Below are 27,999 nucleotides of genomic sequence, written 5' to 3'. Positions count from 1 at the left end.
TGCAGGGATTTTTTTTACCAGTATTGGGAGGATGAGGGATTTGGATAGTGGGTGGATACTGGGCTTGTAGACCTGAACCAGCCATCCCTGTAAACATCTCATGTGGAGCCAAGTGTTGCCGACAATAAAATTGCACATTGCCATATGCTCCAGGAGCTAAAGGCATTCATGTACTGTTGCTCAGGGACTGTATTGTAAGGTGTTTATCAAGGACACAATTTTTTAGAAACAGGTTGTAGGAAGGGATGCAGTGGCCCTTGTTGAGTGGAGAGATGTTCCTATAAGCTGAATCTTTTGTGTGGGAGATAGCGTTGATTTGTCTTCATTTATTTGTAGGCTGAGGTGTTGGAATTGGTGTCTTGTGATCGACAGCAAGCAGCAGAAGTCGTTGTCTGAGCGCACCTTTAGACAGCCGTCATCCGGGTAAGGGAATATGATGATGCTTAGCTTCCTCAGGTATGCTGCAATAACCACCAGAACATTTGAGAAGGCTCTCGGGGCTCTAGAAAGTCCAAAGGGGAGTACTTTGTATTGGCAGTGTTGTGAACCTACAACAAATTGGATAAAAAGTCAATGAGCTTCATGGATAGAGATATAAAAATATGCATCTTGCAAGTCAAAGGACGAGAACCAATCATCCTGTTCCAATATTGGTATAATAGTAGCAAGCGTCACCATCTTGAATTTCTGTTTCTGAAAAAATGTGTTGAGTGCTTGCAGGTCCAAGATGGGTCTCCCACCTCCAAACTGTTTTCCTGTCAGGAAGTAATATGAAAAACCTTTCCCCCTAAATTGTGCAGGGACTGGTTTAATCATCCCTATGTGCAAAAGGTGTTCTACCTTGTGTTGAAGCAGTTTCTCATGAGAGTGATCCCTGAAAAGGGTCTGGGATGGGGTATGGAAAGGGGTAGAGGCACGAAAGGAATAAGATAGCCTTTTCAGTAATCTGGAGTACCCATCTGTCAGAGGTTATACACGTCTTCTTCTTCTTCTTAAACCCTTGCACTCCGAGTTCAGCATAGGTCATCTACAAGTCTCCTCCACTTCACTCTCTCGAGACAAAACTTCTAGCTGACTCCAGGAGTACCCCAGTTGCTGTCCTTCAGTCTCAGTAGATCTTTTCCACATTGTCCAAGGTCTGCCAGTTGTTAAAAATGGTAACTGACAGTGATGAAAGAATTTAGCTTGCACAGGTAGCTTTGGAATAGGTGAGAGGCTCTCATGCCCCTCAACCTGAAGTTCAAATTTGCTTATTGGATTGCTATGACTGTTGCGAGTTGGTAGAGGGAAGGTGTCATCAATGGTTTTTGCCTCTACCTCTGTTCCGTGGATGTTGGTCTTGTCTGTTGTAACACTGAGTGAAGAATTTCAATGGTACTGGTTTCAAACAGTTTCTGACCATCAAATGGAAGATCTTCCACCATAGCTTGGATTTCTCTAGGAAATGAAGTGGAGTTAAACCATGAAGCCCTTCTTGTCACTCCTGTTGTTGCTATAGATTGTGCAGCCATATCAGCAGCATCTAATGCAGCCTGCAAAACTGTTCTGATAATTGTGTGACCCTCGGGGCTCTGAACTGAAGTCTTTTTGCCTCAGGAATATTTGCAATAAAATAATTGAGCTTGGTGTAATTTCTGTAGTCATATTTACTAAACACAGCAGCATAATTGGAGATACAAAACTGTAAGGTAGAAGACTCATAAACTTTATGTCCGAATAAATCAAGTCTCACCATTGCGGTCCGATAGGGTGGACAGGCATTATTGCTGCTTACTTTTCTGGTGCACCGCTTCCACCACCGAAGGGTTAGGTACTGGGTGAGTAAAAAGAAACTCAGAGCACTCGGGTGGAATATAAGACTTCTCGTCTGCTCTCTTAGAGGTAGGGGTGATTGATGCAGGAGTTTGCCACACGGTGTTTGCAGGTTCCATTATTGCTAGATTAATCGGCAGTACTATTTTAGAAGATGTTACTGAGTGCAATACGGATGTTAATTCATGTTGGTTTTTGACGACCTCCTGGAGGGGAATGTTTAATTCAGTTTAAAAAGGTCGTGAAAAAGTGCAGTCATCTGAGGTAGTTGGAATTGGAGGTACAGCTGCTTCTTCTACTAGGGCTGAGCGCATTCGCAGCCTCAGGGATACTGCTCTAAAATCTTTGATCAATGAGTTGGCGGCGGCACACCAATGTAATGTGGAGCACCCACGGGGACATCTCTCTCGAGGAAAGGTAAACCTGTACACACACAATAGTCTCTTTGAAGCTCATTAATGAGTTCCAAAATCTATATCACACCAAAGCAGATTCATTTTTAATTAGGATTTCTCCTTTTCTTAAATCAAGCTTTGAATGTGCATATTCTCATAAAAAATTAATAGGTTATATTAAAATTCATGACTTATTTTGGTTTCTGTTCCTTTCAATTTCATTTCCCATCCCCATTACCTTTTTTAGCCAATTATATCCATTTACAGAGGAGAGCTTATGTCAATTAGCTGGCAGTGGAATCTTGATTGTAATTCTGTTTGGGATAATCACAACGTAAATCAAACTATTGCTTGAAACTAAATGTGTATTGTGAATGAATGCTTCACATTTTGTGGCTTCCCATGATCATGTGTTTCCCTCCCCCAGCTGGAGTTGGAGCTTGGCAGGAGTTGCAGTCAGGGTTGCACACCCTTGCCCCACAGCTGTGGCCAGTTCTGAAGAAGGAGCTGTGTGCCCCACCACTATGTCCCCTGCTGTGCTTCGGCTCCATAGCTTCCACTAAGGGCTGCAGCCACTAGGCCTGTGTATCACCTTCATGATGTTCTAGGGCCATGCACCTCCAGGCAACTACCAGGGCTTGGCAGGGGGCTGCAGTCGGGGGCCACAAACCCGTCCCGCGGCTGCAGCAAGCTCGAGGCTACGTCTACACTGCATCCCTCTTGCAAAAGCCTATGCAAATGAAGTGCATATTGCTGCACTCCATTTGCATAATTAATTAGGGGCATTTTTGTGCAAGAGGCTTTTGCACAAAAAGGAGCCATCTACACAGCTCCTTATTGGGCAAAAACACCCTCTTGTGCAAGAGCTGTTCTTCCTGAAAAAACGAGGCCCCTAATTCATTTTGCAAATGAAGCATGGCAATATACTAATCTGCCCTTCATTTGCATAGTTTTTTGCACAAGAGGGATGCAGTGTAGATATAGCCTTAGTGTGGGAACTTCTACAAGGGACTACAGTGGGAACTGTGCTGCAGCCAGAGCCATGTGCCCAGCTCCACGGGTTCTGCCAGGGGCTACAATGGAGGTCAGGGGCTGTCGCCAGGGCTGCAGGGCAACATCTAATTTTTCTATCCATGTGCAGAATAAATGTTGTTACATGTTCTCAGGCATGTGTGGATGTGCGCCACTAGTAGAAACAAATGTTGCTGGCTATGGATACTGTGGGGCTAGACTGGCATGATTTTCCGGAAATGCTTTTAACGGAAAAGTTTTCCGTTAAAAGCATTTTCGGAAAAGCGCATCTAGATTGGCAGGATGCTTTACTGGAAAAGCACTTTTTGTGGAAAAGCGTCCGTGGACAATCTAGATGCGCTTTTCCGGAAAAAAGCCCTGATCGCCATTTTTGCGATCGGGGCTTTTTTTGCGGAAAACAGTACTGTGGGGTGTCTACACTGGGCATTTTGCGCAAAAGTCTTTCGGAAAAAGACTTTTGCCTGAACGGGAGCAGCATAGTATTTCTGAAAAATCACTGAGGATCTTACATGAGATCGTCAGTGCTTTTCCGGAAATTCAAGCGGCCAGTGTAGACAGCTGGCAAGTTTTTCCGGAAAAGCGGCTGATTTTCCGGAAAAACTTGCCAGTCTAGACACAGCCTGGGAGCGCTGCTACAGTGGCGTGGGAACATTTTAAAGAGTGGGGGTGCTGAAATCCAGCTCCTTTTCTTCATCCACTCTCCCCTAGCTGAAGCCAGGAGCAAAGCACAGGGCCAGCAGCCAGAACACTGGGTGTGGGTCTGGCAGCACAGCCCCCTGGCATGTGGGCAGCAGATAGGAACCCAGGCACAGAGGCGGCAGCCTGAACCCCGCTGCACAGGGCTGGCAACAGAGCCCCTCATGTGTGGGGCGGTGGCCAGGAGCCCAGGAGTGCTGCAACGCCCTCTGCTTTCCCCCACCCTTCATGGGACTCCATTCCCCCTTACCTAGCCCTGCCTCCCCCCACGTTGTTTTTAGTAAAGTCAAGGATAGGTTTCAGTGTCCCCTGTGCGTTTTCGTTTATTGCATGTGACTCTTACTAAAAATAACGGAGACAAATATTAGCCTTAAATACAGGCCATTCTTCTGCTTAGCAAAACTAGCCAAACAATACAGTGCATTCATATCAAACCATGAGCTCTCAGGTGAGCCTGCAACTTACACTTGAACTACCATTTTAGATTGTAAAATGTCTGATATATTCAAGCTCTGTCTGTTCTTTCATTTTCTGGAACATAGCTCTCCACATAAGCCTATGAGTAATTTCCAACTGCAGGGAGAGAATTAGGCTCAGAAATGTACTGAATGTTCCCATTACTTTCTGTGAACAGACTGCAATTAGAGTTGGAGAGCAAGCACTATTTGAATATTGTCAATTCAGCATACCCAAATCTGTCTAAAAAGTTCTTTTTTCACAGAGCTCACAGAAATTCAAGGCCCCTCCTTCTCTTAGACCAGAACCAGAGATGAAAGTAAGTGGGTACACCCAGGTGTGCAGTTCTAGTAAGAGATGGCCAAATTGCAGCGAAAGCCAGTGGGGAGCTTTTTAAAGAGCTGTCAGGGACCTGGGTTTGCAATCGGACAGTATATATAAGAAATTTTTAATTACTTTCACTGCTGACCAGCACCCATTCAACTTGCCCACAATAGGTAGAACAAACATTCTCCTGGGGCAGCGAAATATTCCAGGACTGTTTTGTGTGGTTGACTGCAATCTAAATGGAGTGCCTGTAGACACTACTTGTGACAAAGGAAGGTTTTCAACCTTTTTTAAATCTATGGACCCCTAAACATTTTTAAATGTAAATGTGGACTCCTTTGGAAATTTTAGACAGTCTGTGGACACCCATGGTCCATGGACCAGAGGCTGAAAACATCTGTTCTGTGATAACTATATTTTCTGGACCCCATAGAGACCTCTAAGGGTCCATGAAGCACAGGCTGAAAATCTGTGGAGGTAATCCATCCGCCTGAGAGGTAAAACAAAAAAGCAGTCATGCACCACTTGAGAGGTGGTAGCTTAAATGACAGAATTTTTCCATCAACCTGGGACTGGTCTACTCCATGGGATAGGTCATTAGAGCTCTATCTTTCAGGGTATGGATTTTTCATATCTCTGCCACCACATCTTCACTTGCTGTGCAGGAGATTGATCTAAAGTGAACACTGAGGGTGGCTCTGATAGGCACCAATAGTCCTGTCAGTCATGAGGAGTAAGGGAAGCCGATGGGAGTGTCTATTCCCATCAGTCTCCCTCTGCGAATACAGCGCCAAGCTCATTTAAAGCAAGCCGACTCCAGCTATGTATATTATGTAGCCGGAGTTGGATACCTTAACCGAACCTTCCTATTGCTGACCTGACCTGAGAAATACAGCTCTGTCAAAGAAAATTTCAAATGCATACCTGGCCTGCCTTTCCCAGACATGCAGAGCTCTGCATAACTTGAAAATTTGGTTATTTCAGCAGTGGAAGTTGGTCCAATGTATTGTCTTACCTACGTTGTCTGTCTAATATACTGGGACCAACATGGTAAAAAAAAACAAAACCCTTCTCTAATAAAGCAAATTTAACATGGTTTCCACCGCCAGTATATGTAATTTTATGTCAGTGGTAATGGGATTGAGACTGAATGGGGCAAATGAGTTAAAAACATGATTTTTTAAAAATATATCAATTTTTTTTCTTGTTCAGTATTTTCATAGTCCTTTTTTCTTCAATGTATTGGATTATTTTTTATTTTGTGTAAATTTGTGGTCTCTCCTTTCTTCCAGCTGAAGGTAATGAAAAGATGAAGTGGTATGTATATTGTTGGCAATCAGCTTTAACATTTTAAATAGGGGAGCCAATCAGAGTAGAGGGATTTGCATATTCTTGTCAAGAAATAACAATACTGCGGATTAGTAAATTCTAGTTATTGACCAAAAATGGCTATCAGTCAACCAGAGTACAGGGTTATACATACCATATGGGTATTGTAAAATAATGATACCGTGTTTATGCAAATGAGACACCCACAATCAACCATAATGCAGGAGATTGCATAGCTAAGAATTATGTCAGCACACAGCACACATGCACCCTGACTTGACTGTCTGAGCCAATTCTTTTCCAGTATAATTAGCTGATAAGCAGTAGTTCAAGGCCATGTGTATTTTAATAGATTTTAGAGTTTAATTATCTATTTTTAAAGGAGAAAACATTATAATGGAAAAAGTGCAAAATGTAAAGCATGTACCAATTACAGAAGCTGAAATCATGTACAAATTCAATACATATTTTAATAATTTGCATACGCATTTAAAGAAAAAAAGAGTGTGAGTAGTGCCTTTTCTGCATCTTAAAAAAAAATAGATTGTAATTATTGTTAACGTTTTGGATATTTATCCCTGTGAGTAATTCACAAGGTTCAGGGAACAAACAGAGCTGTTAGTTCTAAAAATTTTCCTGGAAGAATTAGTCAGAGCTGTCAGCCAGCAATTTTTCTCCTCCATATTTCTTTCCAGTGGACAGTTGTGGTAATGGCTACTTAATAAAGATCCTAGCATCAGTTTTATTACTGCTGTGATCATGATAACAGGTCAAATAAAAAAAGCATAGTTCCGACAGTCCATATGCCAGAGATGTCAACTGAATTTAGTAGCTTGAATCTAGTATTGCTGATGCAAAAGTGCTTTCTTCGCTTACATATTTTTCCTGGAGCACATTGTTACAGAAGTCCTAATGGTGTTTGAAAAATATCAGCATTTAAAACAAATAGGAATATGATCATAAAAAGATTTTCTGCAAAGATGTTGTTTCCTAAAGCCTCTAATTGTTTGGCAAATAATAAAGGGTGTTTATTTGTGTGAATTCTTTATTCTCTAATATTCTAGGTATTTGAAATAGTTATCATTCAACATATATTGCCCATTTAGACTCTGATCCTGAAATGGGTCAGTCCAGAGTCCTGCAGATGACAATGGTTCTCTTTATGGAAGGAAGTGTTCACTTATATGGAGTCTCATTGCAGTTAATGGGCCTCTGAATGGGCACAATGATTTGCTCCATGTTAGCACCATAGCAGAATTTGAGCCTTATTTTTTTTTCAGAGTGGAAAAGATGGAGATAAGCAGGGACTGGGACAGGGGCAGGGCAGGGCAGGGATCTAGTCTAGTGGGTTGAGCATTGGCCTGGGACTCAAGATATCTGTTTCAACATGTCTGTTTTGATTTGAGGCTCATCCTCTGGTTTGCTGAGTGACCCTGAAGAAGTCACCTCTCAGTTCCTCAATTTCCCCATCTGTGAAATGGGAAAAATGATATTTACATCCTTTATAAAGCTCTTTGAGATCTAGTGTTGAAAAGCACTATTACTAATTTTAGTTGTTGTTGTTGATAAAATAAAATAAAATAATAATAATAATAATAATAATAATAATAATAATAATAATAATGGCACTTGAACAAAAAGCCAATCAAAGAATCCCTAGAGAATAAATCCATCTCTAATGTACTGCAAGTTACTTCAACATCATAACAATAAGGGTGAATCTAGCTCCGTAAGCGGTTGTCTAAAGTAAATAGTTTATCAAACTATCAAATGCTTATTAAAATGTGTTATGTACTGATTTAATTATGGAACTGCTTTTCAACTAATATACAATCCATAAATTTTTGTAAGATAATTATCTGTACATCAGATATAATTCAGGAAAAACAAAAACAAAGGTAGCAGGGATTCTACTGATTTTAAAATAGTATGCTTTATTTTAAAGAGTTTTCCTAAATTTGGCATTCATTAAACCATAAGGATTTATAAAACGGACTGTAGTTGGGCTCCAGTGCTGATAGATAAACACTATGTATACTTCCCCCTTCAGCTCAGCTAAAATATATTTCAAAAGAAGGAAAAGGAGAAAAGAAAAATCACTCAAAAGAAAGGTATGTGAAGGACAATTTTCAAAAGTAAGCACCCACATAGGACATGCAAAGCTCCTCATGTACTCTCAAATCTTCACTGAGCACACAATTCCTCATTTTATGTGCCTAAGTGTCAATATAAGCTTGCAAATTCAGAACTGGAATTTCCTATTAAAATATCACATTTGCAAATTGTGTCTACAGTGTTTTGTTTGCCTTCAAAATCTATTGCTTTATAACAGGATTAGAAAAGAGCTAGATAAATTCATAGAGGATGGGTCCATCCATGGCTATTAATCATGATGGGCTGGGATAATATCCCTAGCCTGTGTCTGCCAGAAGCTGGGAGTGGGGGACATGGGATGGATCACTCTGCCCTTGGCTACACTACGCACTCTGCCAGAAGAGGCAATGCAAATTAAGTGCTGATTAGCATTTTTCGTGCTTCATTTTCATAATCTCTTCCGATCCGTTTTTACGGAAAAACCTCTTGTACAAAAATGGACCGGAAGAAATTATACAAATGAAGTGCAAGAAAATGCTAATCAGCGCTTCATTTGCATTGCCACTTCCAGCAGAGCATGTAGTGTAGCCACAGCCTTGATGATTACCTGTTCAGTTCATTCCCTCTAAGGCACTGTCAGAAGACAGGATACTGGGCTAGATGGACCTTTGGTCTTACCCAGTCTGGCTGTTCTTATGTTCTTTAGGTTTGCTCAAACCTTTGACTCATACTGTTCATGTAAATCTGAATTTGAACCATCCTAATCAACCACTATTTTGGTTAATAGGGGTGAGGGTGATAGGCAGGAGTAAGGCAGAGAGTTTTAGACACAAACACAACTAATAAAGCATCCATGACAAGTTAGGCAGCTGGGCACAGAATGTTTCTGCAACCATCTGGTTAATTATTTCATAGTAATGTTCAGTAAACAACTTGTCACATTGATACATCCTGTTACCTCCCCTGTTGTTATTACATATAATTACAAACTGCATGCAATATTCGGCCCTGTTTCCTGATATTCCCATGTGACAAGCCTTCCTTTCTGTGAATCAGATTCTCCTTTAGTCTCTGCTGCTCACTGACTTCCAGCATATACACTTATATTTCATTGTCAACATTATATGGCATGTCTGGGATAAATGGTTTTATGTTAATTAGCGAGATCTGTCACGAACATTTGTGATGCAAACCTTCTAGTGACTTTTGAATATTAATGGGATTTTTGATTTTCCAATAGCATTTTTGTTAACTGTTCTCACTTGTACAATATAAATGTTAGAGGCAAACAAATTAAAAAGTATTACAATTAGTGTTGCAGGTAGCTGAGATTCTTATTCAAAATAATACACATAACGTTTTGTTGTGTTTATCCATGTATAGGTGTAATTAAGAATGGAATTTGAAAACGTTTGTGTATAATTTTATCACAAGTTTAACTTGTATATAACTTGACTCTGACCAATACAAAAAAGGAAGTTGCTCACTCTGTGTATTAATGACTGTTCTTCAGGGTGTGTCCCCCTGTGGGAACTCCACGTAAGGTGTAGGGATGTCCTGGAGCATGAAGCGGAGCTTTTTTTAGCAGATGTCAGTGGGCTGTGCATGTGCGAGGAGAGCCTTGCGCTGCCTTCAATTTGGCACCTCACGTGCGCAGCTCACCCCCCTCTTCAATTCCTCTTCTCCATCCAAGTAGCTAAGACTCCAAGTAGAAGGGAGGAAGGGAGAGTTGTGGAGCACCTATGGGGACACATACCTCAAAGAACAGTCGTTACTGCACAGAGTGAGTAACTTCCCTTTCTTCTTTGGGTGATGTCCCCAAGGGTGCTCCACGTAAGGTGACTACAAAGCAGTACCTGACACAGATGGTGGGAATCAGAGTCACTGGTTAGAGGCTGCAGATAATACCACAGTAGCGACTACCGAGTCTGGTGCCAGTTGCATCATTATGGCATAGTGCCAGGCGAAGGTGTGGTCTGAGGACCAGGTAGGCTGCTCAGTAAATGTCTTTAAGGTCTACATTGCTTAGGAAAGCTGTGGAAGCTTCAGTGGAACAAGTGGAGTGTGCCTTCAGTGGAACTGGCAGGAGTCTGTTACAGAGCGAATGGCACCACAGTATGCTGAACGAAACCCATTTGGAAATACATTGCACTGAAATATGTGTGTGCCCTTTGAACGTAGTGTGATGGATATGAACAAAAGTGCAGACTTTCAGAATGGTTGCTGTCGAGTGGTACGCCCCTGGCATGGGGTGTGGCCCCCCTTCTAAGGTCCCGTTGCCCCAGTTCGGGCCCCTCAATTAGGGCATACACGATACTAACAGTCACAATACTAAGTCCAGGCCCCACTATCAGGGCATATACGGTACCAGAGGCCTAGCCCCGGGGAAAGCCCCTCCCAGCGGGGGGTGATTGCCCAGGGTGCAGAAAGGAGTGATAGGGGGACCCAGGCCCTCCCTCTCCACCGGGTCCCAGCCCAGGGCCCTGTAGGCAAGGATTATTGCACCTGCCTGCTCGGTGGGGAATCCAGCTGATAAACACCGATCTGTGATAGCAATCCCTTGCCCTGGCCTGCCTCCTACCACCCTGGAACCCTTATAGTCTGTCTGCCTCGGCGTTGGTCCTTACCGGGGCTGGGGCTGGAGTTGTAGGTGGTCCAGTCCCTCAGGTAGAGTTGGCTGCTGGCTTCACTCCTGGAGTCTGATGCTGGCCCTTCCTCTGGCCTCAGCTGCTGCAGGAACACCGGGGTTGCTGCCTGTGCCCTTCTACCCTCCAGCTGCCTCCTCTTCTGCAGGGCTCCCTCTGCATTTATACTCTGGCTCTGCTGGGAGCAGGCCCAGCAGGGCTGGTGGGGCGGGGCTTTTTCCACCAACTGGGCCTGGGCTACTCCCAGCCCTTCAGTGCGGGGCCTGGTCTATCTATATAAAAGGCCAGAGCTTGATGGATGTTGAGTGTGTGAAGCATAGCATCCCTAGGGGGATGCATGAGGCTTAGGGAAAAATGCTGGTGGTACTATTGGCTCATTAATATGGAAGGTTGTACCAACTTTGAGTAGAAATGTTGGATGTACACATAAGGACTTAAGGTTACTTTGTCCTTGATGAAGACTGTATATGGTGGGCCCACCATAAGGGCCCCTATCTCACTAACTCCTCACAGAGGTGATGACTGTCAGAAATAGCACCTTCCTTAGTAGGAATGGGAGTGGACAAGTGGCCAAAGGTTTGAAGGGAGGCCTCATGAGACAGTCCAAGACCAAGTTCAGATCCCCAGTAGGGGCCAGCACCCAAATTGGAGGGTGGAAGTTGTGGAGGCCCTTCAGAAATCTTCTTGTTATGGGGTGTGAGAAGACAGAAGAGCCCTCTACCATTCATGAAGAGCTGATATTGCTGCAAAACGTACCTTCATGGAGTAAAATGCAGGACAATGAAGCATTTTGCTTCAACTACCCCAGACTAACACGGCTACATTTCTATCACTATTCTTCATGGAGTAGATTGCTACTCAGGGTGTCTAGCCAGATATTGTTCACTCCAGGTCGGGATGAAGCTTTTAAGGTGATCCCATGGTGAATGCACCAGTTCCAGAGGCAGATCGCCTCGGCACAGAGTGATGGGGAGCGAGCTCCTCCCAGCCTGTTTATATAAAACGTGGTTGTCATATTGTCAGTAAGTATGTGAACGGTCTGGTTTGCAATGATGGTAAGAAAGTGGTTGCAAGCATTCCTCACAGCCCTGAGCTCGAGGAGGTTAATGTGTAGTGAGGACTCGTGTTGTGACCATCTGCTCTGGACTGCATGTTGAAGGTTTGCTCCCCAGCCCATGAAAGAGGCATCAATGGTAATCTATATGGATGGTTTGGGCTGGTGGAAAGGTACTCCTTCTAGGAGATTGCTGGGTACTGTCCACCATGCAAGCGAGTCTGGCATCTTCTTGGTGACTGTGACTTGTTTGCGCAAGGAGTGACGCGTGACCTTGTAAGCTGACGCTAGCCAGTGCTGTAGGGCTCTGAAACGGAGGCGTGCATGCTGCACAACATAAGTAGTGGCAGCCATGTGGCCCATTACCTGAAGGCAGAAAATCGAGATTGAGGTGGACGCTTCCTCTGGGGTCATTGTCTAGCACAATTATAGTCATATCGTTTTTGTTGAGCGTGGTTATAATAGTTGTCTCTGTTTTTGCTGTATGGAGTATAATGCTTTTGGCAATACGGAGGGCTATACATGCCAAGCATACAAAGGGTAGTGCAGGAGTCCTTGCTGCTATGTAGGACTTCATCAGTACTAGCCACAAAAAGCTTGCACTTATCAAATGGGAGGTCCTCCACTTTTGACTGGAGTTCTTTGGTTATGCCAAGAGGCCCTCCTAATCACCACTGCCGTGGCTGTTGCCATAGCTGCTCTGAAAGCTATGTCTATTGAGGAAAGAAGGGCTGTATGAGCAATAGTGTGCCCTTCATGGATGACTGACTGGAGTATGGGCCTTTTGGAGTCTGGTAGATGTTCCATTAGCTCAGCCAATTTTGGATAGTTATCAAGTTGTGGTTTGCTAGCAATGCTGAATAGTTAGCAATTCTTAGCTGAAGAAGAATACACCTTCTTGTGGCTGAAGAATACACCTTTTTCCCAAATAGGTCTAATTTTTTTCTGTTCCTTGTCGTTGGATGCTGGTCTGGCCTGAGAGGTCTTTGCATGTTGATTAGCAGCATCCACAACAAGAGAATTTGGTTGTTGATGTGAAAAAAGAAGTCTAGGTCTTTTGGTGGTATGAAGAACTTCCTGTCAGACTTTCTACATGTTGGCTGAATTGAGGCAGAGGTTTGCCAAATTTCATCGGAGACCTCTATGATAGCCTTGTTGATGGGCAGTGCGATTCTTCCCTGCAAAGAAGGACGAATATTTTTCAGGAGTCAATGTTGTTTCTCCTTGACTTCATGCAGCTGGATGTCTTGGGTTGTTGCAACCGTCTTAAACAGTTCTTGGAATAGTTTTAGATCATCTGTTGGGTGAGTATTGTCTGGTATTACAGCTTCTTCAGGGTATGAAGAAGAGTTATTAGGAGGGGATTTTGTGTTGTCCAGTAACTCAGTATATTCATCAGGGAGTTTATCCTCCTCTTCAGAGTCTGCGGTGGTTGGCATAGTGCAAGATAGGAAGGGTGAGGGGAGTCTCCTCCTCGGGGTAGATGGCGGGGTAGAATGTCTTTTCAGTGGATGCCAGTGGTCCCACGGTGACCAGAGAAGAGGGTAATGGGGTGGTAGGTATGGCCACTCCATTTACCAACAGGGGTATCATGGTCTCTTGTGGTAATAGTAAAGATGATGAGAGGTAGTGGGGAACAAGCGCTGTGATGAGAAAACATCGCACTGATCATCTTGGTTAAAGACAGCATGCTCAGAGAGTACATGGTATGGGAAAGCATCTGATGAGTATGGCAGCGGGGAAGCTTCTTTGGAGGGTGGAGATGAAACACCCTGCCTGCCAGTTGTGCCGATGCCGGAGCTTCCATGGGGGGGGGGGGAGGCGGTACTGAGTAAGGATCTGTGGGGCTCGCGTTTGACTGCAGTCCGTTACGTGAGGACTGGTTGGTACCTGGCAGCATGGATCTTGATGCAGAGTTTCTCAGTAATGTTGGCACCGGCATATGGGCGCACTGGTGAGAGCTCTCCAGGACTGATGCTGCTGTTTTTGGCACAGAGCTGAGTGCGATGTGGTGATTGCAGAGCCACTTCAAGCCCCTGATTCTCCAGTGCTGGGAGTGTTCAACTTGTCCCCTCCGGACGCTTTCCGGGATGGAGTTGGGGGCAGTGATTTAGAAAGGGATGGCCCCTTCTTAGCCCACTCATGGAACAATGGTGAAGCAGCAATCTTTCTGGGAGCCTGTCCTGCCCGCAGAGAGGCTTGAGAGCACTCAGGCTGCATTGCCTTCTCAAATAAATGATTTGGAGCTGAAGCTCCCTATCTTTCCTGGTTTTTGCTGTGAGACTGCAGCACAGTTCACATTTCTGGGGTACCTGAGCTTCTCCTAGGCAGTGGATACAATCTACATCGGCTCCTGACTCGATTGACATTTTTTAAAGCTGGAGGAACCCAGCATTGCACCGACTGCGAGGGTCATAGGGTGCATCTGTTTTGATGTGTGGCTTTTGCCCCTACCTCCCTGCTTATTTTATTTATTATTGTCATTGTTTTCTGTCGTCTTCTTTTTTTTTCATTTTTTTTTGAGGGAGGGAGGGAGGGAAGAAGGGAGGGAGTGCAGCAGTGTCCCCAGCTGCCTGAGGCATCAGGACAAGTGGCAACTCCATGAGGAGCTGACAATTTTTTTTTAAGGGGAGGAGACTCAGCAGTTGATGAAGAAGTAGTGAGGGAAGGGGAAAAAATGACAATTTTTCCCCCTTCCCCAGGAGAACTGTTGAGGAGAACAAAGAGCTCAATTCGTGTCCAAGGACGGTGGGAGAGGAACCGAAGGGGGAGGGGGGGAGGTGAGCCGCGCACGCAGTGCCAAACTGAACACAGTGCGAGGTTCCTCTTGCACATGCGCTGCCCACTGATAACTTCTGGAAAAAGCTCCCCTCCATGGCACCGGGATGTCCCTACTAGGGATGTTAAATATTGGTTAACTAACTGAATAGTTGAGAGTAACCTAATGAATTCTTATCGGTTACTCAACTACAGGCAGTCCACGGGTTATGTACAAGATAGGGACAGTAGGTTTATTCTTAAGTTGAATCTGTATGTAAGTCGGAACTGGCATCCAGATTCAGCCACTGCTGAAACTGATCAGTTTCAACAGCGGCTGAATCTGGACACCAGTTCCGACTTACATACAGATTCAACTTAAGAACCCCAGGCGTCCCCAAGTCAGCTGCTGCTGAAACTGATCAGCAGCTGATTCCAGGAAGCCCGGGGCAGAGCAACTCTGTCTCGGGCTTCCTGTAGTCAGCCGCTGGTCAGTTTCAGCAGCGGCTGACTTGGGGATGCCTGGGGCAGAGCAGCTCGGGTGCTGCTGGGTTGGTCCAGTAGCGTGGCCGCTCCTCGGCGCTACTGGACCAACCCAGCAGCACCCCAGCTGCTCTGCCCCAGGCGTCCTGATTCAGCCGCTGCTGAAACTGATCAGCAGTGGCTGAATCAGGACTCCTGGGGCAGAGCAGCTGGGGTGCTGCCGGGTTGTTCCAGTAGCGCCAAGGAGCGGTGCTGCGGGACCAACCGGCAGCGCCCCACCTGCTCTACCACTGGCCCCGGGCTTTGCTCCACGTTTCCCTGGTCTGCTGGGGGGGGGGGCACTAGCTGCGTCCCCCCCCAGCAGACCAGGGAGACGCGGAGCAAAGCAGCGGAGGACCTGGGCCGGACCGCGGCGCTTCCAGATCAGCGCCGCGGTCCGGCCCGGGTCCTCCGCGGCTTTGCTCAGCATCTCCCTGATCTGCTGGCTCCCCCAGCAGACCAGGGAGACGGGGAGCAGCTTTTCTTGCCCCGGAGGAGGCGGGCGGCGGGACCAGGCGTCCCGCCGCTCCAGTCCTCTGGGGCGAGAAAATCCCCGTTCGTAACTGCGGATCCGACATAAGTCGGATCCGCGTAACTCGGGGACTGCCTGTATTCTATAGTCCCTGGGGGTCGGGCTGGCAGCCAGAGCACTCCGGCCTCACTCCAGAGGAGCCCCCTGCCTCTCTGCACTGCTACCACTGTATCAGAGACAGCAGCTCAGGGTGCCAGGTGGAAGCTGGTTCGGGAGGGGAGCCAGTTTAAAAACCTGCTTTCCTTGTGGACCAGCTGCCTGTCACCCTGTACTGCTGCCCCACATCTAGGGGGTAGTCTGAGCTCCTAGACCCAGCGTGAGCTGGAACTGAACTGGGCTGTCTGCCTGCCCAGATCCTAATACGCTTTCAATTCAGAGCCGCAGCGGGAGTAGGTCCTAGATCCATTGCAAGCCAGGACTGAGTTGCACTGCTAGCCAGACTGCTAAAAAATGTACCGGCAAGTGGACAAGTGGGGGGGGGGGAGGGGACGGGGGAAGGAGAGGGAGGAGAATGTGTGTAGTCTATAGCATTAACCTATAAGCTTTTACATATCGGTTCTTCAGTTAATCAACGACACGTTTACATCCCTGGAGCACCCACAAGGACATCCGTCAAAGAAGAACTGAAACCTGTCTCATACCGTATGTTATTATATGTTATTAAATAAAACATTTTAAAATGTTGATTTGAAAACTAAAAGAAATAAACCACAAAAGCATAAAGGTTAGAAGGAAAAACTGAAAATGTATGCCGTTTGAGCAATCTTTACTAAAAACAAATTGAGGGTCTTATTTTAGCTTGTGTTTTTTACACTGAATTGAAGATATTCAGAGCATAGAATGGGAAATGTGTCTGGGAAGAAGAATTCAGACCTTTATATACTTTTGAAACTCTCTTTGCAGGACCAAATCTATTTTTGAACTGAGAAGAGATTAGAACACTTACTGAGGCATTAATCCAGCTACTGACTTTGTAGCTTTCACAAGTTTATGAGCTATTACTGGTGTGGTATGTGACTATGAGAGAGCTAAGACATGACAAACCATTACATTCAGTCATTTTTATTTATATCCAACTTTCAGTGACTGCAAACACAAAGCTCAGGACGAAATTAATGGATAGTCCGTGTGTGGAAAGACTGCTGGATCTCATCCTAAAGTCATAACCAAATGATTGTAAATAATATAAACGCCAGGCCAAATCCTTATTCAACTTTTATTCAGTCCTTACTCAAGCTAAACCTTTTAATTAAATGTTTTGGAGAGGTAGCTGTGTTAGTCTCTGTCAGCAAATACAACAAAGAGTCCAGTGGCACTTTAAAGACTAACAAATTGAATACCCTAATAAAATTTGTTAGTTTTTAAAGTGCCACCGGACGCCTTGCTGTTTTTTTTTTTTTAAATTAAAGCTTGTTTGAGAAAGGGTGAACATAATGGCATTCAAGAGACACTTATATTCAGGAATGAAAGCTGTGTCTGAAAATGTTTAACAAGTAATAACTAAGAATACTGTTTCTGAAAAAGACTAGCTAAAACAATATACTTTTAAATATTTTTTACTTTTTATTGCAGTGAGATGATTCGTATTTAACATGGGATGTGTACTCCACTCGCTTTCTTAATCAGGGCTATATCTGCTAAATGATGATGAAATTTATGCCTAGGAGTATTTGATTTTTGATAGTTTTTCTGTTATTTTTCTTCTTACCTTATTGGAACAACTAAAATAAAGTAAAATAAAATATTTCTCTACATATATAAAAAAGATTTTCCTGCTGTGCGACAGAATGATGTCATCAGGCTCTCCTACCGTGAAAGTGGCCAGACAGAGGGGAGTTGGTGAGCGTAGCAAGGATGGGGTGCAACCCCCTAGTAAAATAATATAAAACGCAAACCTGTATTGTGAATTGTCTAGGATGACTCAGGGGCAGATGTAGTAATTGAAAGTACTTTTAACTCATTTTTTAAACTGTCTAGATTCCATGTTGATGGTATTAATGATGATTCTAAATTCAATTTTACTGATGATAAAACATCCTAAAAATAAGATTTTTTTTAAAAAATAGTTGATTTGTATGGGCCAAATCCATCTTTCAGTTAGATCTGAACAAATTTCCTATCCTGGTCACAGAACTGAATTTGGCTTTAAGCATTTAATCTTCAGCGGTGCTGTGTTGTGTGGTGAGCCCATGCTGTGCTGTGACGGTCAGATGTCACACACTAAGTAGGGTCAGATAAGCTAAGCAGAGTCAAGCCAGGTCAGTATTCTAGGTACTGCATGCAGTGTTTTTGGGCATCCAATAGGTGGCAATTTTTCCTTTGCATCAATACTGAAGTAATAACTTGGCATGGTGTCCGGGGGTCAGAAGCTGTTATTGTCAGGAATGTATTATAAAAGAGGCTTTAGGGGTTGCTGTCCGAGGCTCTTAGCCTGGAGCCCTGGGATGCACAGAGCCAGTCCCCTCCACCCCCCCCCCCCTCCGACCTTGCCCAGGGGCCAGAAAATTCTGTCGGTTCTCCTGGGCATGTTAATTTCTGTGTACTGGTGCTGATAATTATATTCTGTCTATTATCAGAGGGGTAGCCGTGTTAGTCTGAATCTGCAAAAGCAGCGAGGAGTCCTGTGGCACCTTATGGTCCAACACTTCTGTTAGTCTATAAGGTGCCACAGGACTCCTTGCTGATTCTGTCTATTAACATCCTTTGCTGCACTGCCATTTCCCGAGCCAGAGGGAAAGTTTCCCTTCCTCTCACACACCAGGCAGAGCCAGCAACATAGGGGCTTTTGTGTAGTTGGAAAGCTTGACTCTCTCACAAACAGAAGTAAATCTAGTATAATGCATTACCTCAGCCATCTTCTCTCCACGGTACTCTTCTTCACTTTGCCATAAACTCCTGTGCCCGTGTTAAAAAGTTGTTACATTTCATATAGGAGAGGACTGAATTTTACTTCATAATTAAAAGGAATCCCTTTAAATCCATTATATACCACTTCTCACAGGGGAATTACGGGGCTTAATTAACTATGCCCCTGATCTACACTTAAAATTTATATCAACCTAGATACATTTCTCTGGTGTGCAAAAATCCATGTCCTTGAATACCATACCTGAGTACTATTAAAGTAATTCAGTTACTTGAATGGCAAGGCTTTTGTTATCTTAATCAACCTGCCCCTCAAGCTACATAACAAAGCTGGGAGCAGCACAAATGCTATTGCAGTGAAGAGCTAGTCTGGGGCTAGGGCAGGGGTGGGCAAGATTTGGCCTGTGGGCTGGATCTGGCCCACTAAGCCACCAGATCCCGCCTTAGGCATATCACTATAGATAGCTGGCTGCTCCCTGTGGCTCTCTGCACTGAGTGTCAGGAATGGGGGAACAGGAAGGTTTTGTGTGTTGCACCCTGCCCCCCCCCCAAATCTCTCCATTCCCATTGGCTGGTTTCTAATAGATGACCAATAGGAGCTAAAAGATCATAGAATCATAGAATCATAGGACTGGAAGGGACCTCGAGAGGTCATCGAGTCCAGCCCCCCGCCCTCAAGGCAGGACCAAGCTCTGTCTAGACCATCCCTGACAGATGTCTATCTAACCTGTTCTTAAATATCTCCAGAGAGGGAGATTCCACCACCTCCCTTGGCAATTTATTCCAATATTTGACCACCCTGACAGTTAGGAATTTTTTCCTAATGTCCAATCTAAACCTCCCCTGCTGCACTTTAAGCCCATTACTCCTTGTCCTGTCCTCAGAAACCAAGAGGAACAAATTTTCTCCTTCCTCCTTGTGACACCCTTTTAGATATTTGAAAACCGCTATCATGTCCCCCCTTAATCTTCTTTTTTCCAAACTAAACAAGCCCAGTTCATGAAGCCTGGCTTCATAGGTCATGTTCTCTAAACCTTTAATCATTCTTGTCGCTCTTCTCTGTACCCTTTCCAATTTCTCCACATCTTTCTTGAAATGTGGCGCCCAGAACTGGACACAGTACTCCAGCTGAGGCCTAACTAGTGCAGAGTAGAGCGGCAGAATGACTTCACGAGTTTTGCTTACAACACACCTGTTGATACAACCTAGAATCATATTTGCTTTTTTTGCAACAGCATCACACTGTTGACTCATATTCAACTTGTGGTCCACTATGACCCCTAGATCCCTTTCCGCCATGCTCCTTCCTAGACAGTCGCTTCCCATCTTGTATGTATGGAACTGATTGTTCCTTCCTAAGTGGAGCACTTTGCATTTCTCTTTATTAAACCTCATCCTGTTTACCTCTGACCATTTCTCTAACTTGCTAAGGTCATTTTGAATTATGTCCCTATCCTCCAAAGAAGTTGCAACCCCACCCAGTTTGGTATCATCTGCAAACTTAATAAGCGTACTCTCTATCCCAATATCTACATCATTGATGAAGATATTGAACAGTACAGGTCCCAAAACAGACCCTTGAGGAACTCCACTTGTTATCCCTTTCCAGCAGGATTTAGAACCGTTAACAACAACTCTCTGACTACGGTTATCCAGCCAATTATGCACCCACCTTATCGTGGCCCTATCTAAGTTATATTTGCCTAGTTTATCAATAAGAATATCATGCGAGACCGTATCAAATGCCTTACTAAAGTCTAGGTATATGACATCCACCGCTTCTCCCTTATCCACAAGGCTCGTTATCTTATCAAAGAAAGCTATCAGATTAGTTTGGCATGACTTGTTCTTCACAAACCCATGCTGGCTATTCCCTATCACTTTATTACCTTTCAAGTGTTTGCATATGATTTCCTTAATTACCTGCTCCATTATCTTCCCTGGGACAGACGTTAAACTGACCGGTCTGTAGTTTCCTGGGTTGTTCTTATTCCCCTTTTTATAGATGGGCACAATATTTGCCCTTTTCCAGTCTTCTGGAATCTCCCCTGTCTGCCATGATTTTTCAAAGATCATAGCTAAATGCTCAGATGCCTCCTCTATCAGCTCCTTGAGTATCCTGGGATGCATTTCATCAGGACCTGGTGACTTGCTGACATCTAACTTTCCTAAGTGATTTTTAACTTGTTCTTTGTGTATCCTATCTTCTAAACTTACCCTCTCTCTGCTTGTATTCACTACGTTAGGCACACCTCCAGACTTCTCGGTGAAGACCGAAACAAAGAAGTCATTGAGCATCTCCGCCATTTCCAAGTTCCCTGTTACTGCTTCTCCCTCCTCACTAAGCAGTGGGCCTACCCTGTCCTTGGTCTTCCTCTTGCTTTTGCCAGGGAACAGGGACAGCATGTGTAGACTCCCCCGCACCCCTGAGCAGAAAGCCATATGGAACAGCCAGCTGTTTTGAGCAGCCTGATGCTGTGACAGGCAAGGACTTTGACTTGGGGTCCTGCAGGGCTGCTGGCCAGGACCCACCTAGCTAAGCACCTCCTGGCTAGAACCTGCCTCTAGCACCCCAGCCCCTCCTGTATTCCAACTCCCTTTCCCATACCACCACCCAAACCCTCTGCATCCTCTCTTTCTCCTCCTCCAGGTCACAACTCCCTTCCAAACTCTACACCTCCTCCTACATCCCTCCTGTAGGCCAGAATCCTCTCATGTACTCAGACCTCCTCTCTGGCCTTGCACCCCATTCATCTGCCCTAGATCACAACCCCCTCCCTCATGCAAACTCCCTCTCAGACCGCACACACTTCCCTGCACCCCAGTCCCTGACCCTAAGCTCCCTTCTGCATCCAACCTCCATCCCAGACCGTGCAGCTCCTACATAGAAAAGTGAAGCCCTTGACCATTTACCAAAATCTTAGAGTGGCCCCCCATCAAAAATTATTGCTCACCCCTGGGCTGGGGCATGCACTTTATGCAGACCTCCAGTATGAAATATGGGATTCAAACTTAAGAGGGGGGCTACAGACCCTCCTAGATCCCTCCCATGGCATCCCTAGTTAATTTCTTTTGAAGCACCTGGCATTGGCCACTTTTGGAAAAAAGAAAACTGGCCTAGATGGACCCTTGGTCTGACCCAGTATGGCCGTTCTGATGTTATTATATGGAACCCAAATGTATCTGCTTCCTGCTGTAACTCACTAAACCTCATATCCCTCCCAGAGCTGAGACAGAGCCCCGAAGTCCTGACAGGGTCTCTTTTTCCATAGCTAGTAACAAAGTAAGAATATACATTACAATTTTAAGCCTAATCAGTGTCCCTTAAGAAACTTGCCAGAAGATATCAAAATATGTTAATATTAGAGCTGATTGGGTTTAATATTTATTTATTTTTCTTTCATATAGAAATTAGATACAGTGCTCCTGTTGGATAATTGCTAAGTTATCTGCCAAAAACCTTAGATTTTTCAAGTGCCTTAGTAGCTCCTGGAAAGATGTGATGTATGATTGTGTGTGTTGGGGATGGTGTCAAAGCTCCCCTACCCCCGATTTGCTGCCTGGCTTGTACTGAGCTTACTTGGTAACACTGCTGAAGCTGCTGTGCTCAGTCTATTCCCATGCCTCCTCCTCCCACATTGTGGCATGCAGAGGTCGCTTCCCCCAAATCTGAAATGGTGCCCTTGTTTACTGCTGACACTAGGATACAAGAACAGTTCACTGTCTGTGCATTCCTGAAAGGTAGACTTCCTGTGTGGTTAAGTAATGCATAGCAAATATCAAAAAACACAATCATCAAGGACCCTAAGAAAGAGACTCTTTGGGCCATAAAATATGTATGCAGATAATGACAACACATTCATAAGTATACCTTAGAGATCAGCAGTGCCCAGTTAAAGGTTGATGTTTGCTTCAGAATTCTGGTGCTATGCTTTCTCTATGTTAACTCTTGAAAAATTACAAACTCTACTTTACATTAATCCACTAGGCTTTGTAAACCACAAAAGTTCTTTAACAATCACATCTTTAAAATAGAGGGATCCTAAGTTATATTAAAACTATGCCAAAGGGGGTTAAAAATGTTCAAGAACACAGAGAAGTTTGAATCTGTTCAGTGAAACCAACCTACTCTGCAAATCTACTTAAAACAACAGTGTGTTACTCACAGGCTTTCTAACATCTGGCAGGGTAATCCACAATGGAAAAACAATAGGGAAAACAGCAAGGTACGTGAGCTTTTTGCGTAGGGTGTCAGGCCAGGCCAGGCTGAGTGGCTGCTCTTGATCATCATCTTCTGAATTCTGTCATAAAAATGGAAGTGAATAGAATGGTAAGTTGGGTGAATAAAGTCAGAGATGTCTTAAGAGAAAGTCATTCAAACTTAATGCCTTGAAGAAAGACCCATTAGATGCAGCTATATGACAACAATTGGGCTGGTATCATCACTGCTGGTGCAGGAATGTGCAAGCTGTTGTGCACAAAGGGGTTCTACCCACAAAGAAGGGCAGGTTATGTTCACGCTGTCACTCTCTAGGGGTGCGTCTGCACTGCACCATTACTTCGAGATTACTAGTGTTCTTTCAAAATAACAATGCGAATGTCCACAGAGCCATTCCATTATTTTGAAATAATTTTGATATAACGGACAGCTTATTCCGAAATATAAAAACTTCATTCTATAAGGAACAACACCTTTTCCAAAATAGCTATTTCGAAATAAGGCGTGTGTAGACGCTCCACTTCCGCTATTTTGAAATAGCCCCTCACCAGGGCCATTCTAAGTTATTCCTTCTGGGGCTCTAAATCGAGATAGCATGTTTACATTAGGGAAGCCTGCCTTGGACTAATTTTTAGGCTCCCCTGCAATGCAGACATGCTATTTCGAAATAAGCTTATTTCTAAATAAGTGTGCAGTATAGACATACCCTAGGACTATGTCTAGACTTCAGGGTTTTTTCGAAAAAAGTAGCCTTTTTTCAAAAACACTTCCCCTGCATCTAGACTACAGCCGCATTCTTTTGAAATTAAATCGAAAGAACATGGCTTTTCTTTCGACGGCGGTACTCCTCATTTTACGAGGAAGAACGCCTTTTTTAGAAAGTGCTCTTTTGAAAAAAGGCATTCTTGAATGCAAACAGGGCTTTTTCAAAAGAGAGCATCCAGACTGCTTGGGTACTCTCTTTCGAAAAAGCGGCTCACTTTTTCGAAAGAAGAGGTTGCAGTCTAGACGCTCTCTTTCGAAAGAGGCTTGTACTCTAGACGTATCCCAAGTGACAGTGGCTGGGGTGTGTGTGTGTGTGGAGGCATGGGCGGCGGAGCACTAAACTACAACTGGAACTGCACATGAACCCTGCTAGCAACGCTAGCCATTCTTTAGGATTGAACTGACCACTTCAGGCATTTTGGCAGAGTGGCGATTGTATTCATTCACCTTGAGCCTCTCTCTGACATATGTCCAGACATATTTCCACCGTTTCCTCTATTCAGGGTGATATTGCCCAACACCAAAATAACCCCTCCTGAATCAAGATCATCCATAATATTTTTCCCTCTGTCCTTCTAGTAGCACATCAATTTTTCAGCAGCTAACCAGCAAGACTAAAAAATCATCCATTTGATTATGCTACAAGTAGCTCAAGATTTTCGTCTTCACAATTTAAAATACTCCTATCAATAGTTAGGGACACAAAGCCTGATTCTGATCTCATTTTCCTCAGTTTTATATCTTTATCATTAGAGTTTTGCCAGATTTACACAGATACAATCAAGCCCATAACCAGTCTCCTCTTGATGTGTTTGTACATGCAGTTGCTTTACCAAGTTCCTATACCTTAGAAATTCCCAATTTATCAGTGAACCGAAAAGACATAGGTATTTATCGTAACAAGGTTTTACAAATACAGACATGGGCACAATTTGTCACATTCTCACCACAGTACTTTAAGCATCTGAACAGTTTAAGAGATTGGCATGTTCTTTTATTTTTTTGTACACGGCCGAAGCACGCAGATGTTCTGCATGTCATTTCCATAATCTGTGGCAGTTTGACTCTTTAGAAAATCTGTGCAGGTGCAAAGATTTCTAAGACTACTTCCCTCAAACCAAATCTTCTCAGGGGTCAAGAGAGCCTCAGGCCACTTCCAGCTTTTGAGGACCCTACCCATAATAAAAATACAAAATGATGATACATGAAAACAAAATAAGGCACCAAAAAGTGAGGCATAATTTGCCTCTTTGCTTTTCTAGTCTTTTTCACATCTCTTATCTGCTTACATTCACAGCTCTAAGCTAAGAGAATGCATCACATTTTGGTCTGATAGGGATGTGCACAAAAACAAATTGTGAAACTTATTAAATGCCAAAAAATTAACAAGTGTCTATATTTGAGGCCTGCTTTGATCCCCTCCTCCCCAATTGTTGCTGCAAATCTGCTTTCTCTGTCTCCAGATTCTAGCAGAAGCTATTGGGGTGGAGGGATCAGATGAAGGTAGATATCTAGCTTTGAAATAATAAGAGGTAAAATAAGAGCTCAAAGGAAACAATTGAAAAGTTGCCTAGGTAACTATAAGCAACAGACTTAACAGCACTAAACCTCCAGAAACACTAGTTTCAAAAACAGCACTGATTACTTTCTGAATTATCATATTCAGAGACTATCTGTGATTAACAATTCTCTTTAATTATGGTAACCCATTATATATATTTATATGTATCTGGACACACAAACATTTGTAGAACATACACATGTTAAATACACAATTCATGTATTCAGTACTTTCCATTCTGATCATATATCTTTTGATCCTGCTCTATATTCTGTGTAAATCAGGATTCTACTGGCTTTTAATGGAATTACTCCTGATTTGCCCAAGTGTCAATATGCTCACAATCAGGCCCACTGTTGTCTTACATGGGCATAAAAATATCATAAACTCTGAAATATCAGAAACTTACCACATCATTCTACAGAGGAATGAAAAGGAGGCCAATTATAGTAACAAATTTGGAACTGGGGAACATGAAGTTATCTGAACAAAATCAAAATTTCTTCAGTACAAAACAAAAACTTTCACTGATGGCTTTACCAAGATTGAGGAGCAAGTCTTCAAGTTTATGTAGCAAAAAATTTAAAACTGGCATTTATATAAAAAAAAATACAAAGAACCTCAAGGCAATAACATGACACTGTGAATGGCTATGGAACTATGAACAGATCGCAGCTTCTGGAATTCTGCATGTGATGCTGGGTTCTAAGCAGAGATTTTGCTGATGCTGTACTAAAGAAAAATGAACAATACACCACAGTTGGATGCAGGTCTCTTAGGGTGTGTCTACACTGCAGGGTTTAATGCAAAATAAGCTATGCAAACTGAGCTACGTCAATTGCGTATCTTATTTTGAAATAGCTTATTTCGAAATAGGCAGCATCTACACAGCACTTATTTCGAAATAAAGCACTCTTCCTCCAACTTTCCTTACTTCTTGTACAATCAGGGTTACAGGGGTCGGAGTAAGAAGTCCTCCAGTATTTTGGCATTATTTTGAAATAACTGCCTGCTGTGTAGACGCGGACTAAGTGATTTTGTAATAATGCTAGTTATTTCGAAATAATATTGCTGTGTAGTCGTACCCTTACTGATTGCCATGTTGTAAACTATGTTCAGCAGGCCTGCAAATGGAAATAACAATCATAGTGATCTAGAGATGCAAATGATGAGGAAGCCCCTGTTTTGTAGTCTCTTTTCCACTGTCCTATTTTTAAAACAAGTGTAAAAGATATACACCAGAAAAAAATACTGCACAGATAGCATAGTAAATAGCACAGTAAATAGCCTTGGGAATACAATGATCAATCCCTTTTTATGGCAGTGCAACTATCCCTAAATTACACAAAAATTAATATCAAGAGAGATCTGGGCAATTTTTTCAGGCTCAATGCAATATCAAAGGAGAAGATTTTCAGGCAGCAGAAAAATATGCTTATTGATCAAAAGAATCAAGCACTTTGGGATATATTATTACCTTTCAGTAAAGGATTCTGTCATCTCTTGCTCTTTCTTTCCCAAACTGAAGCATTTAAAATATTCTGGGAAATACATCCAGTGACTGAGACCAAACTTATAATCAGATTCAAATCATGCTAATTTGATTAAAAGGGCCACACATTCTTTTGAAGGGAATAAATGAATCAGACAAGAACTTCATCCTAAAATGTGCTGCTCTTTGGTGAAGAAAACTAAATCCACTAAATCATAGTTGCTTAATCTGTTTAGTAATCATGCTAAAAACAATGAAGGTGTAGTGATGTGTTCTCATTGCATCCAAATACCTTTTCTTTTCATTAAAAGTTGTCTTTGAGATTGTTGGCATATTTAAGTTTTCCAATTAGGTTTCCATAGAAACAAGTGAAAGTGTGTGTGCGTGCGTGTGTTTGTGAGGTGGGAGGAGAAGGTGTTAACTTGAAATTGGATGTTATTTTTAGAAAAGGCACAAGTTAGAATGATTAGAGCTGAAGTTGCTTAATCAAATACTTGTTAAGGAGGATGATGAGGGAGAACTTTCAGAAGGATCATTTCTCCATATGGCAGCCTATAAAATATTTAATGAGATACCATCATTGTCCTTCTAGTCCCCTTTTCTTTTTGTCAGACACGCTCAGTACTGAGCTATAAATATAACATATTATATAATGGAACTTTCTCCTTCATGGAAATCTGTTAAAGGTTAAAAGGAAAAATATAATAACTAGGACAAACTCCAAAGTAAGATGGAATATATAGCAAGAGGGAAGAAACCATAACAAAAAGTCACAACAAAAAAGGAACATTTTACAGTTTGGATTAGAAAGAAAATTATCCCAGGGCATTTTTTTCCTTTCAAGAGGGCTGAGCCAACACTCACTAAAGTCAATAGGAGTCATTGCTTTTGACTTCAGTGGGACTTGAACTGGACCCAAGGTTAATATAACTGGCTTAGGTTGGTGGACAGGGCTACTCAAAACTCCTGCAAGCACCGACAATGTAAGCAGAGACCTGGGCTTATTCCATGGAGCTCTGGTCTGGTAAGAGATCCAGCAGAACTTAGACCCGCTACTGGAGAAGACTGGGGTTAGGAGGTGAAGATTCGAAAATGGGCCTGGGACGAATGGAAGGAACATGATACTGAGGATGGGAAAAAATTAGATTCAGGGAAAAAATGTTGTTGTTTTGTTTTGGCACAACAACAAAACTAAGGAGAAGGAAAAAGCAAAGAGAAAGAAGGTAGAACGAACAGAAAGGTGTCGAGTTGAGTTACATTTATAAAATAAAGTATTTCAAAATGCTATAAAATAAAGAAAATTGTAAAAAGTTCCTTGATTCTTCAGCTTTAAACTCAGATCACTCTAAGAAGCCCCTCTTCTCTTCTTCATTAGGAGGCTTTTGTTCTATGATCCTAACCCACTTGTTCACCAGCCAACCATTTTCAGAACAGCAACGTTTCCCT

The 27,999-nt window shown here is 43.2% G+C and overlaps 1 protein-coding gene and 1 long non-coding RNA gene across 3 annotated transcripts in view; one reads left to right on the top strand and one right to left on the bottom strand.

Moving 5' to 3' along the window:
• SLC24A2 (solute carrier family 24 member 2) overlaps positions 1–27,999 on the bottom strand; it is a 182,000-nt gene that overhangs the window by 14,161 nt on the left and 139,840 nt on the right. For both annotated transcript variants that reach the window (XM_075931491.1, XM_075931492.1), the window contains one exon: positions 22,683–22,817. In XM_075931491.1, the coding sequence (XP_075787606.1) occupies positions 22,683–22,817 (135 nt within the window). The remainder of the gene's footprint in view (positions 1–22,682; positions 22,818–27,999) is intronic.
• On the top strand, positions 65–8,274 carry LOC142829812 (uncharacterized). The gene is made up of 4 exons (XR_012904615.1): positions 65–423; positions 4,657–4,710; positions 6,011–6,035; positions 8,098–8,274. It is a non-coding gene; the product is annotated as an uncharacterized LOC142829812 (long non-coding RNA).

Source organism: Pelodiscus sinensis, chromosome 6 (genome assembly GCF_049634645.1).
Source record: "Pelodiscus sinensis isolate JC-2024 chromosome 6, ASM4963464v1, whole genome shotgun sequence".
In the NCBI taxonomy this organism is placed as follows: Eukaryota; Metazoa; Chordata; order Testudines; family Trionychidae; genus Pelodiscus; species Pelodiscus sinensis.
This window is presented reverse-complemented; position numbering and strand designations above follow the sequence as displayed.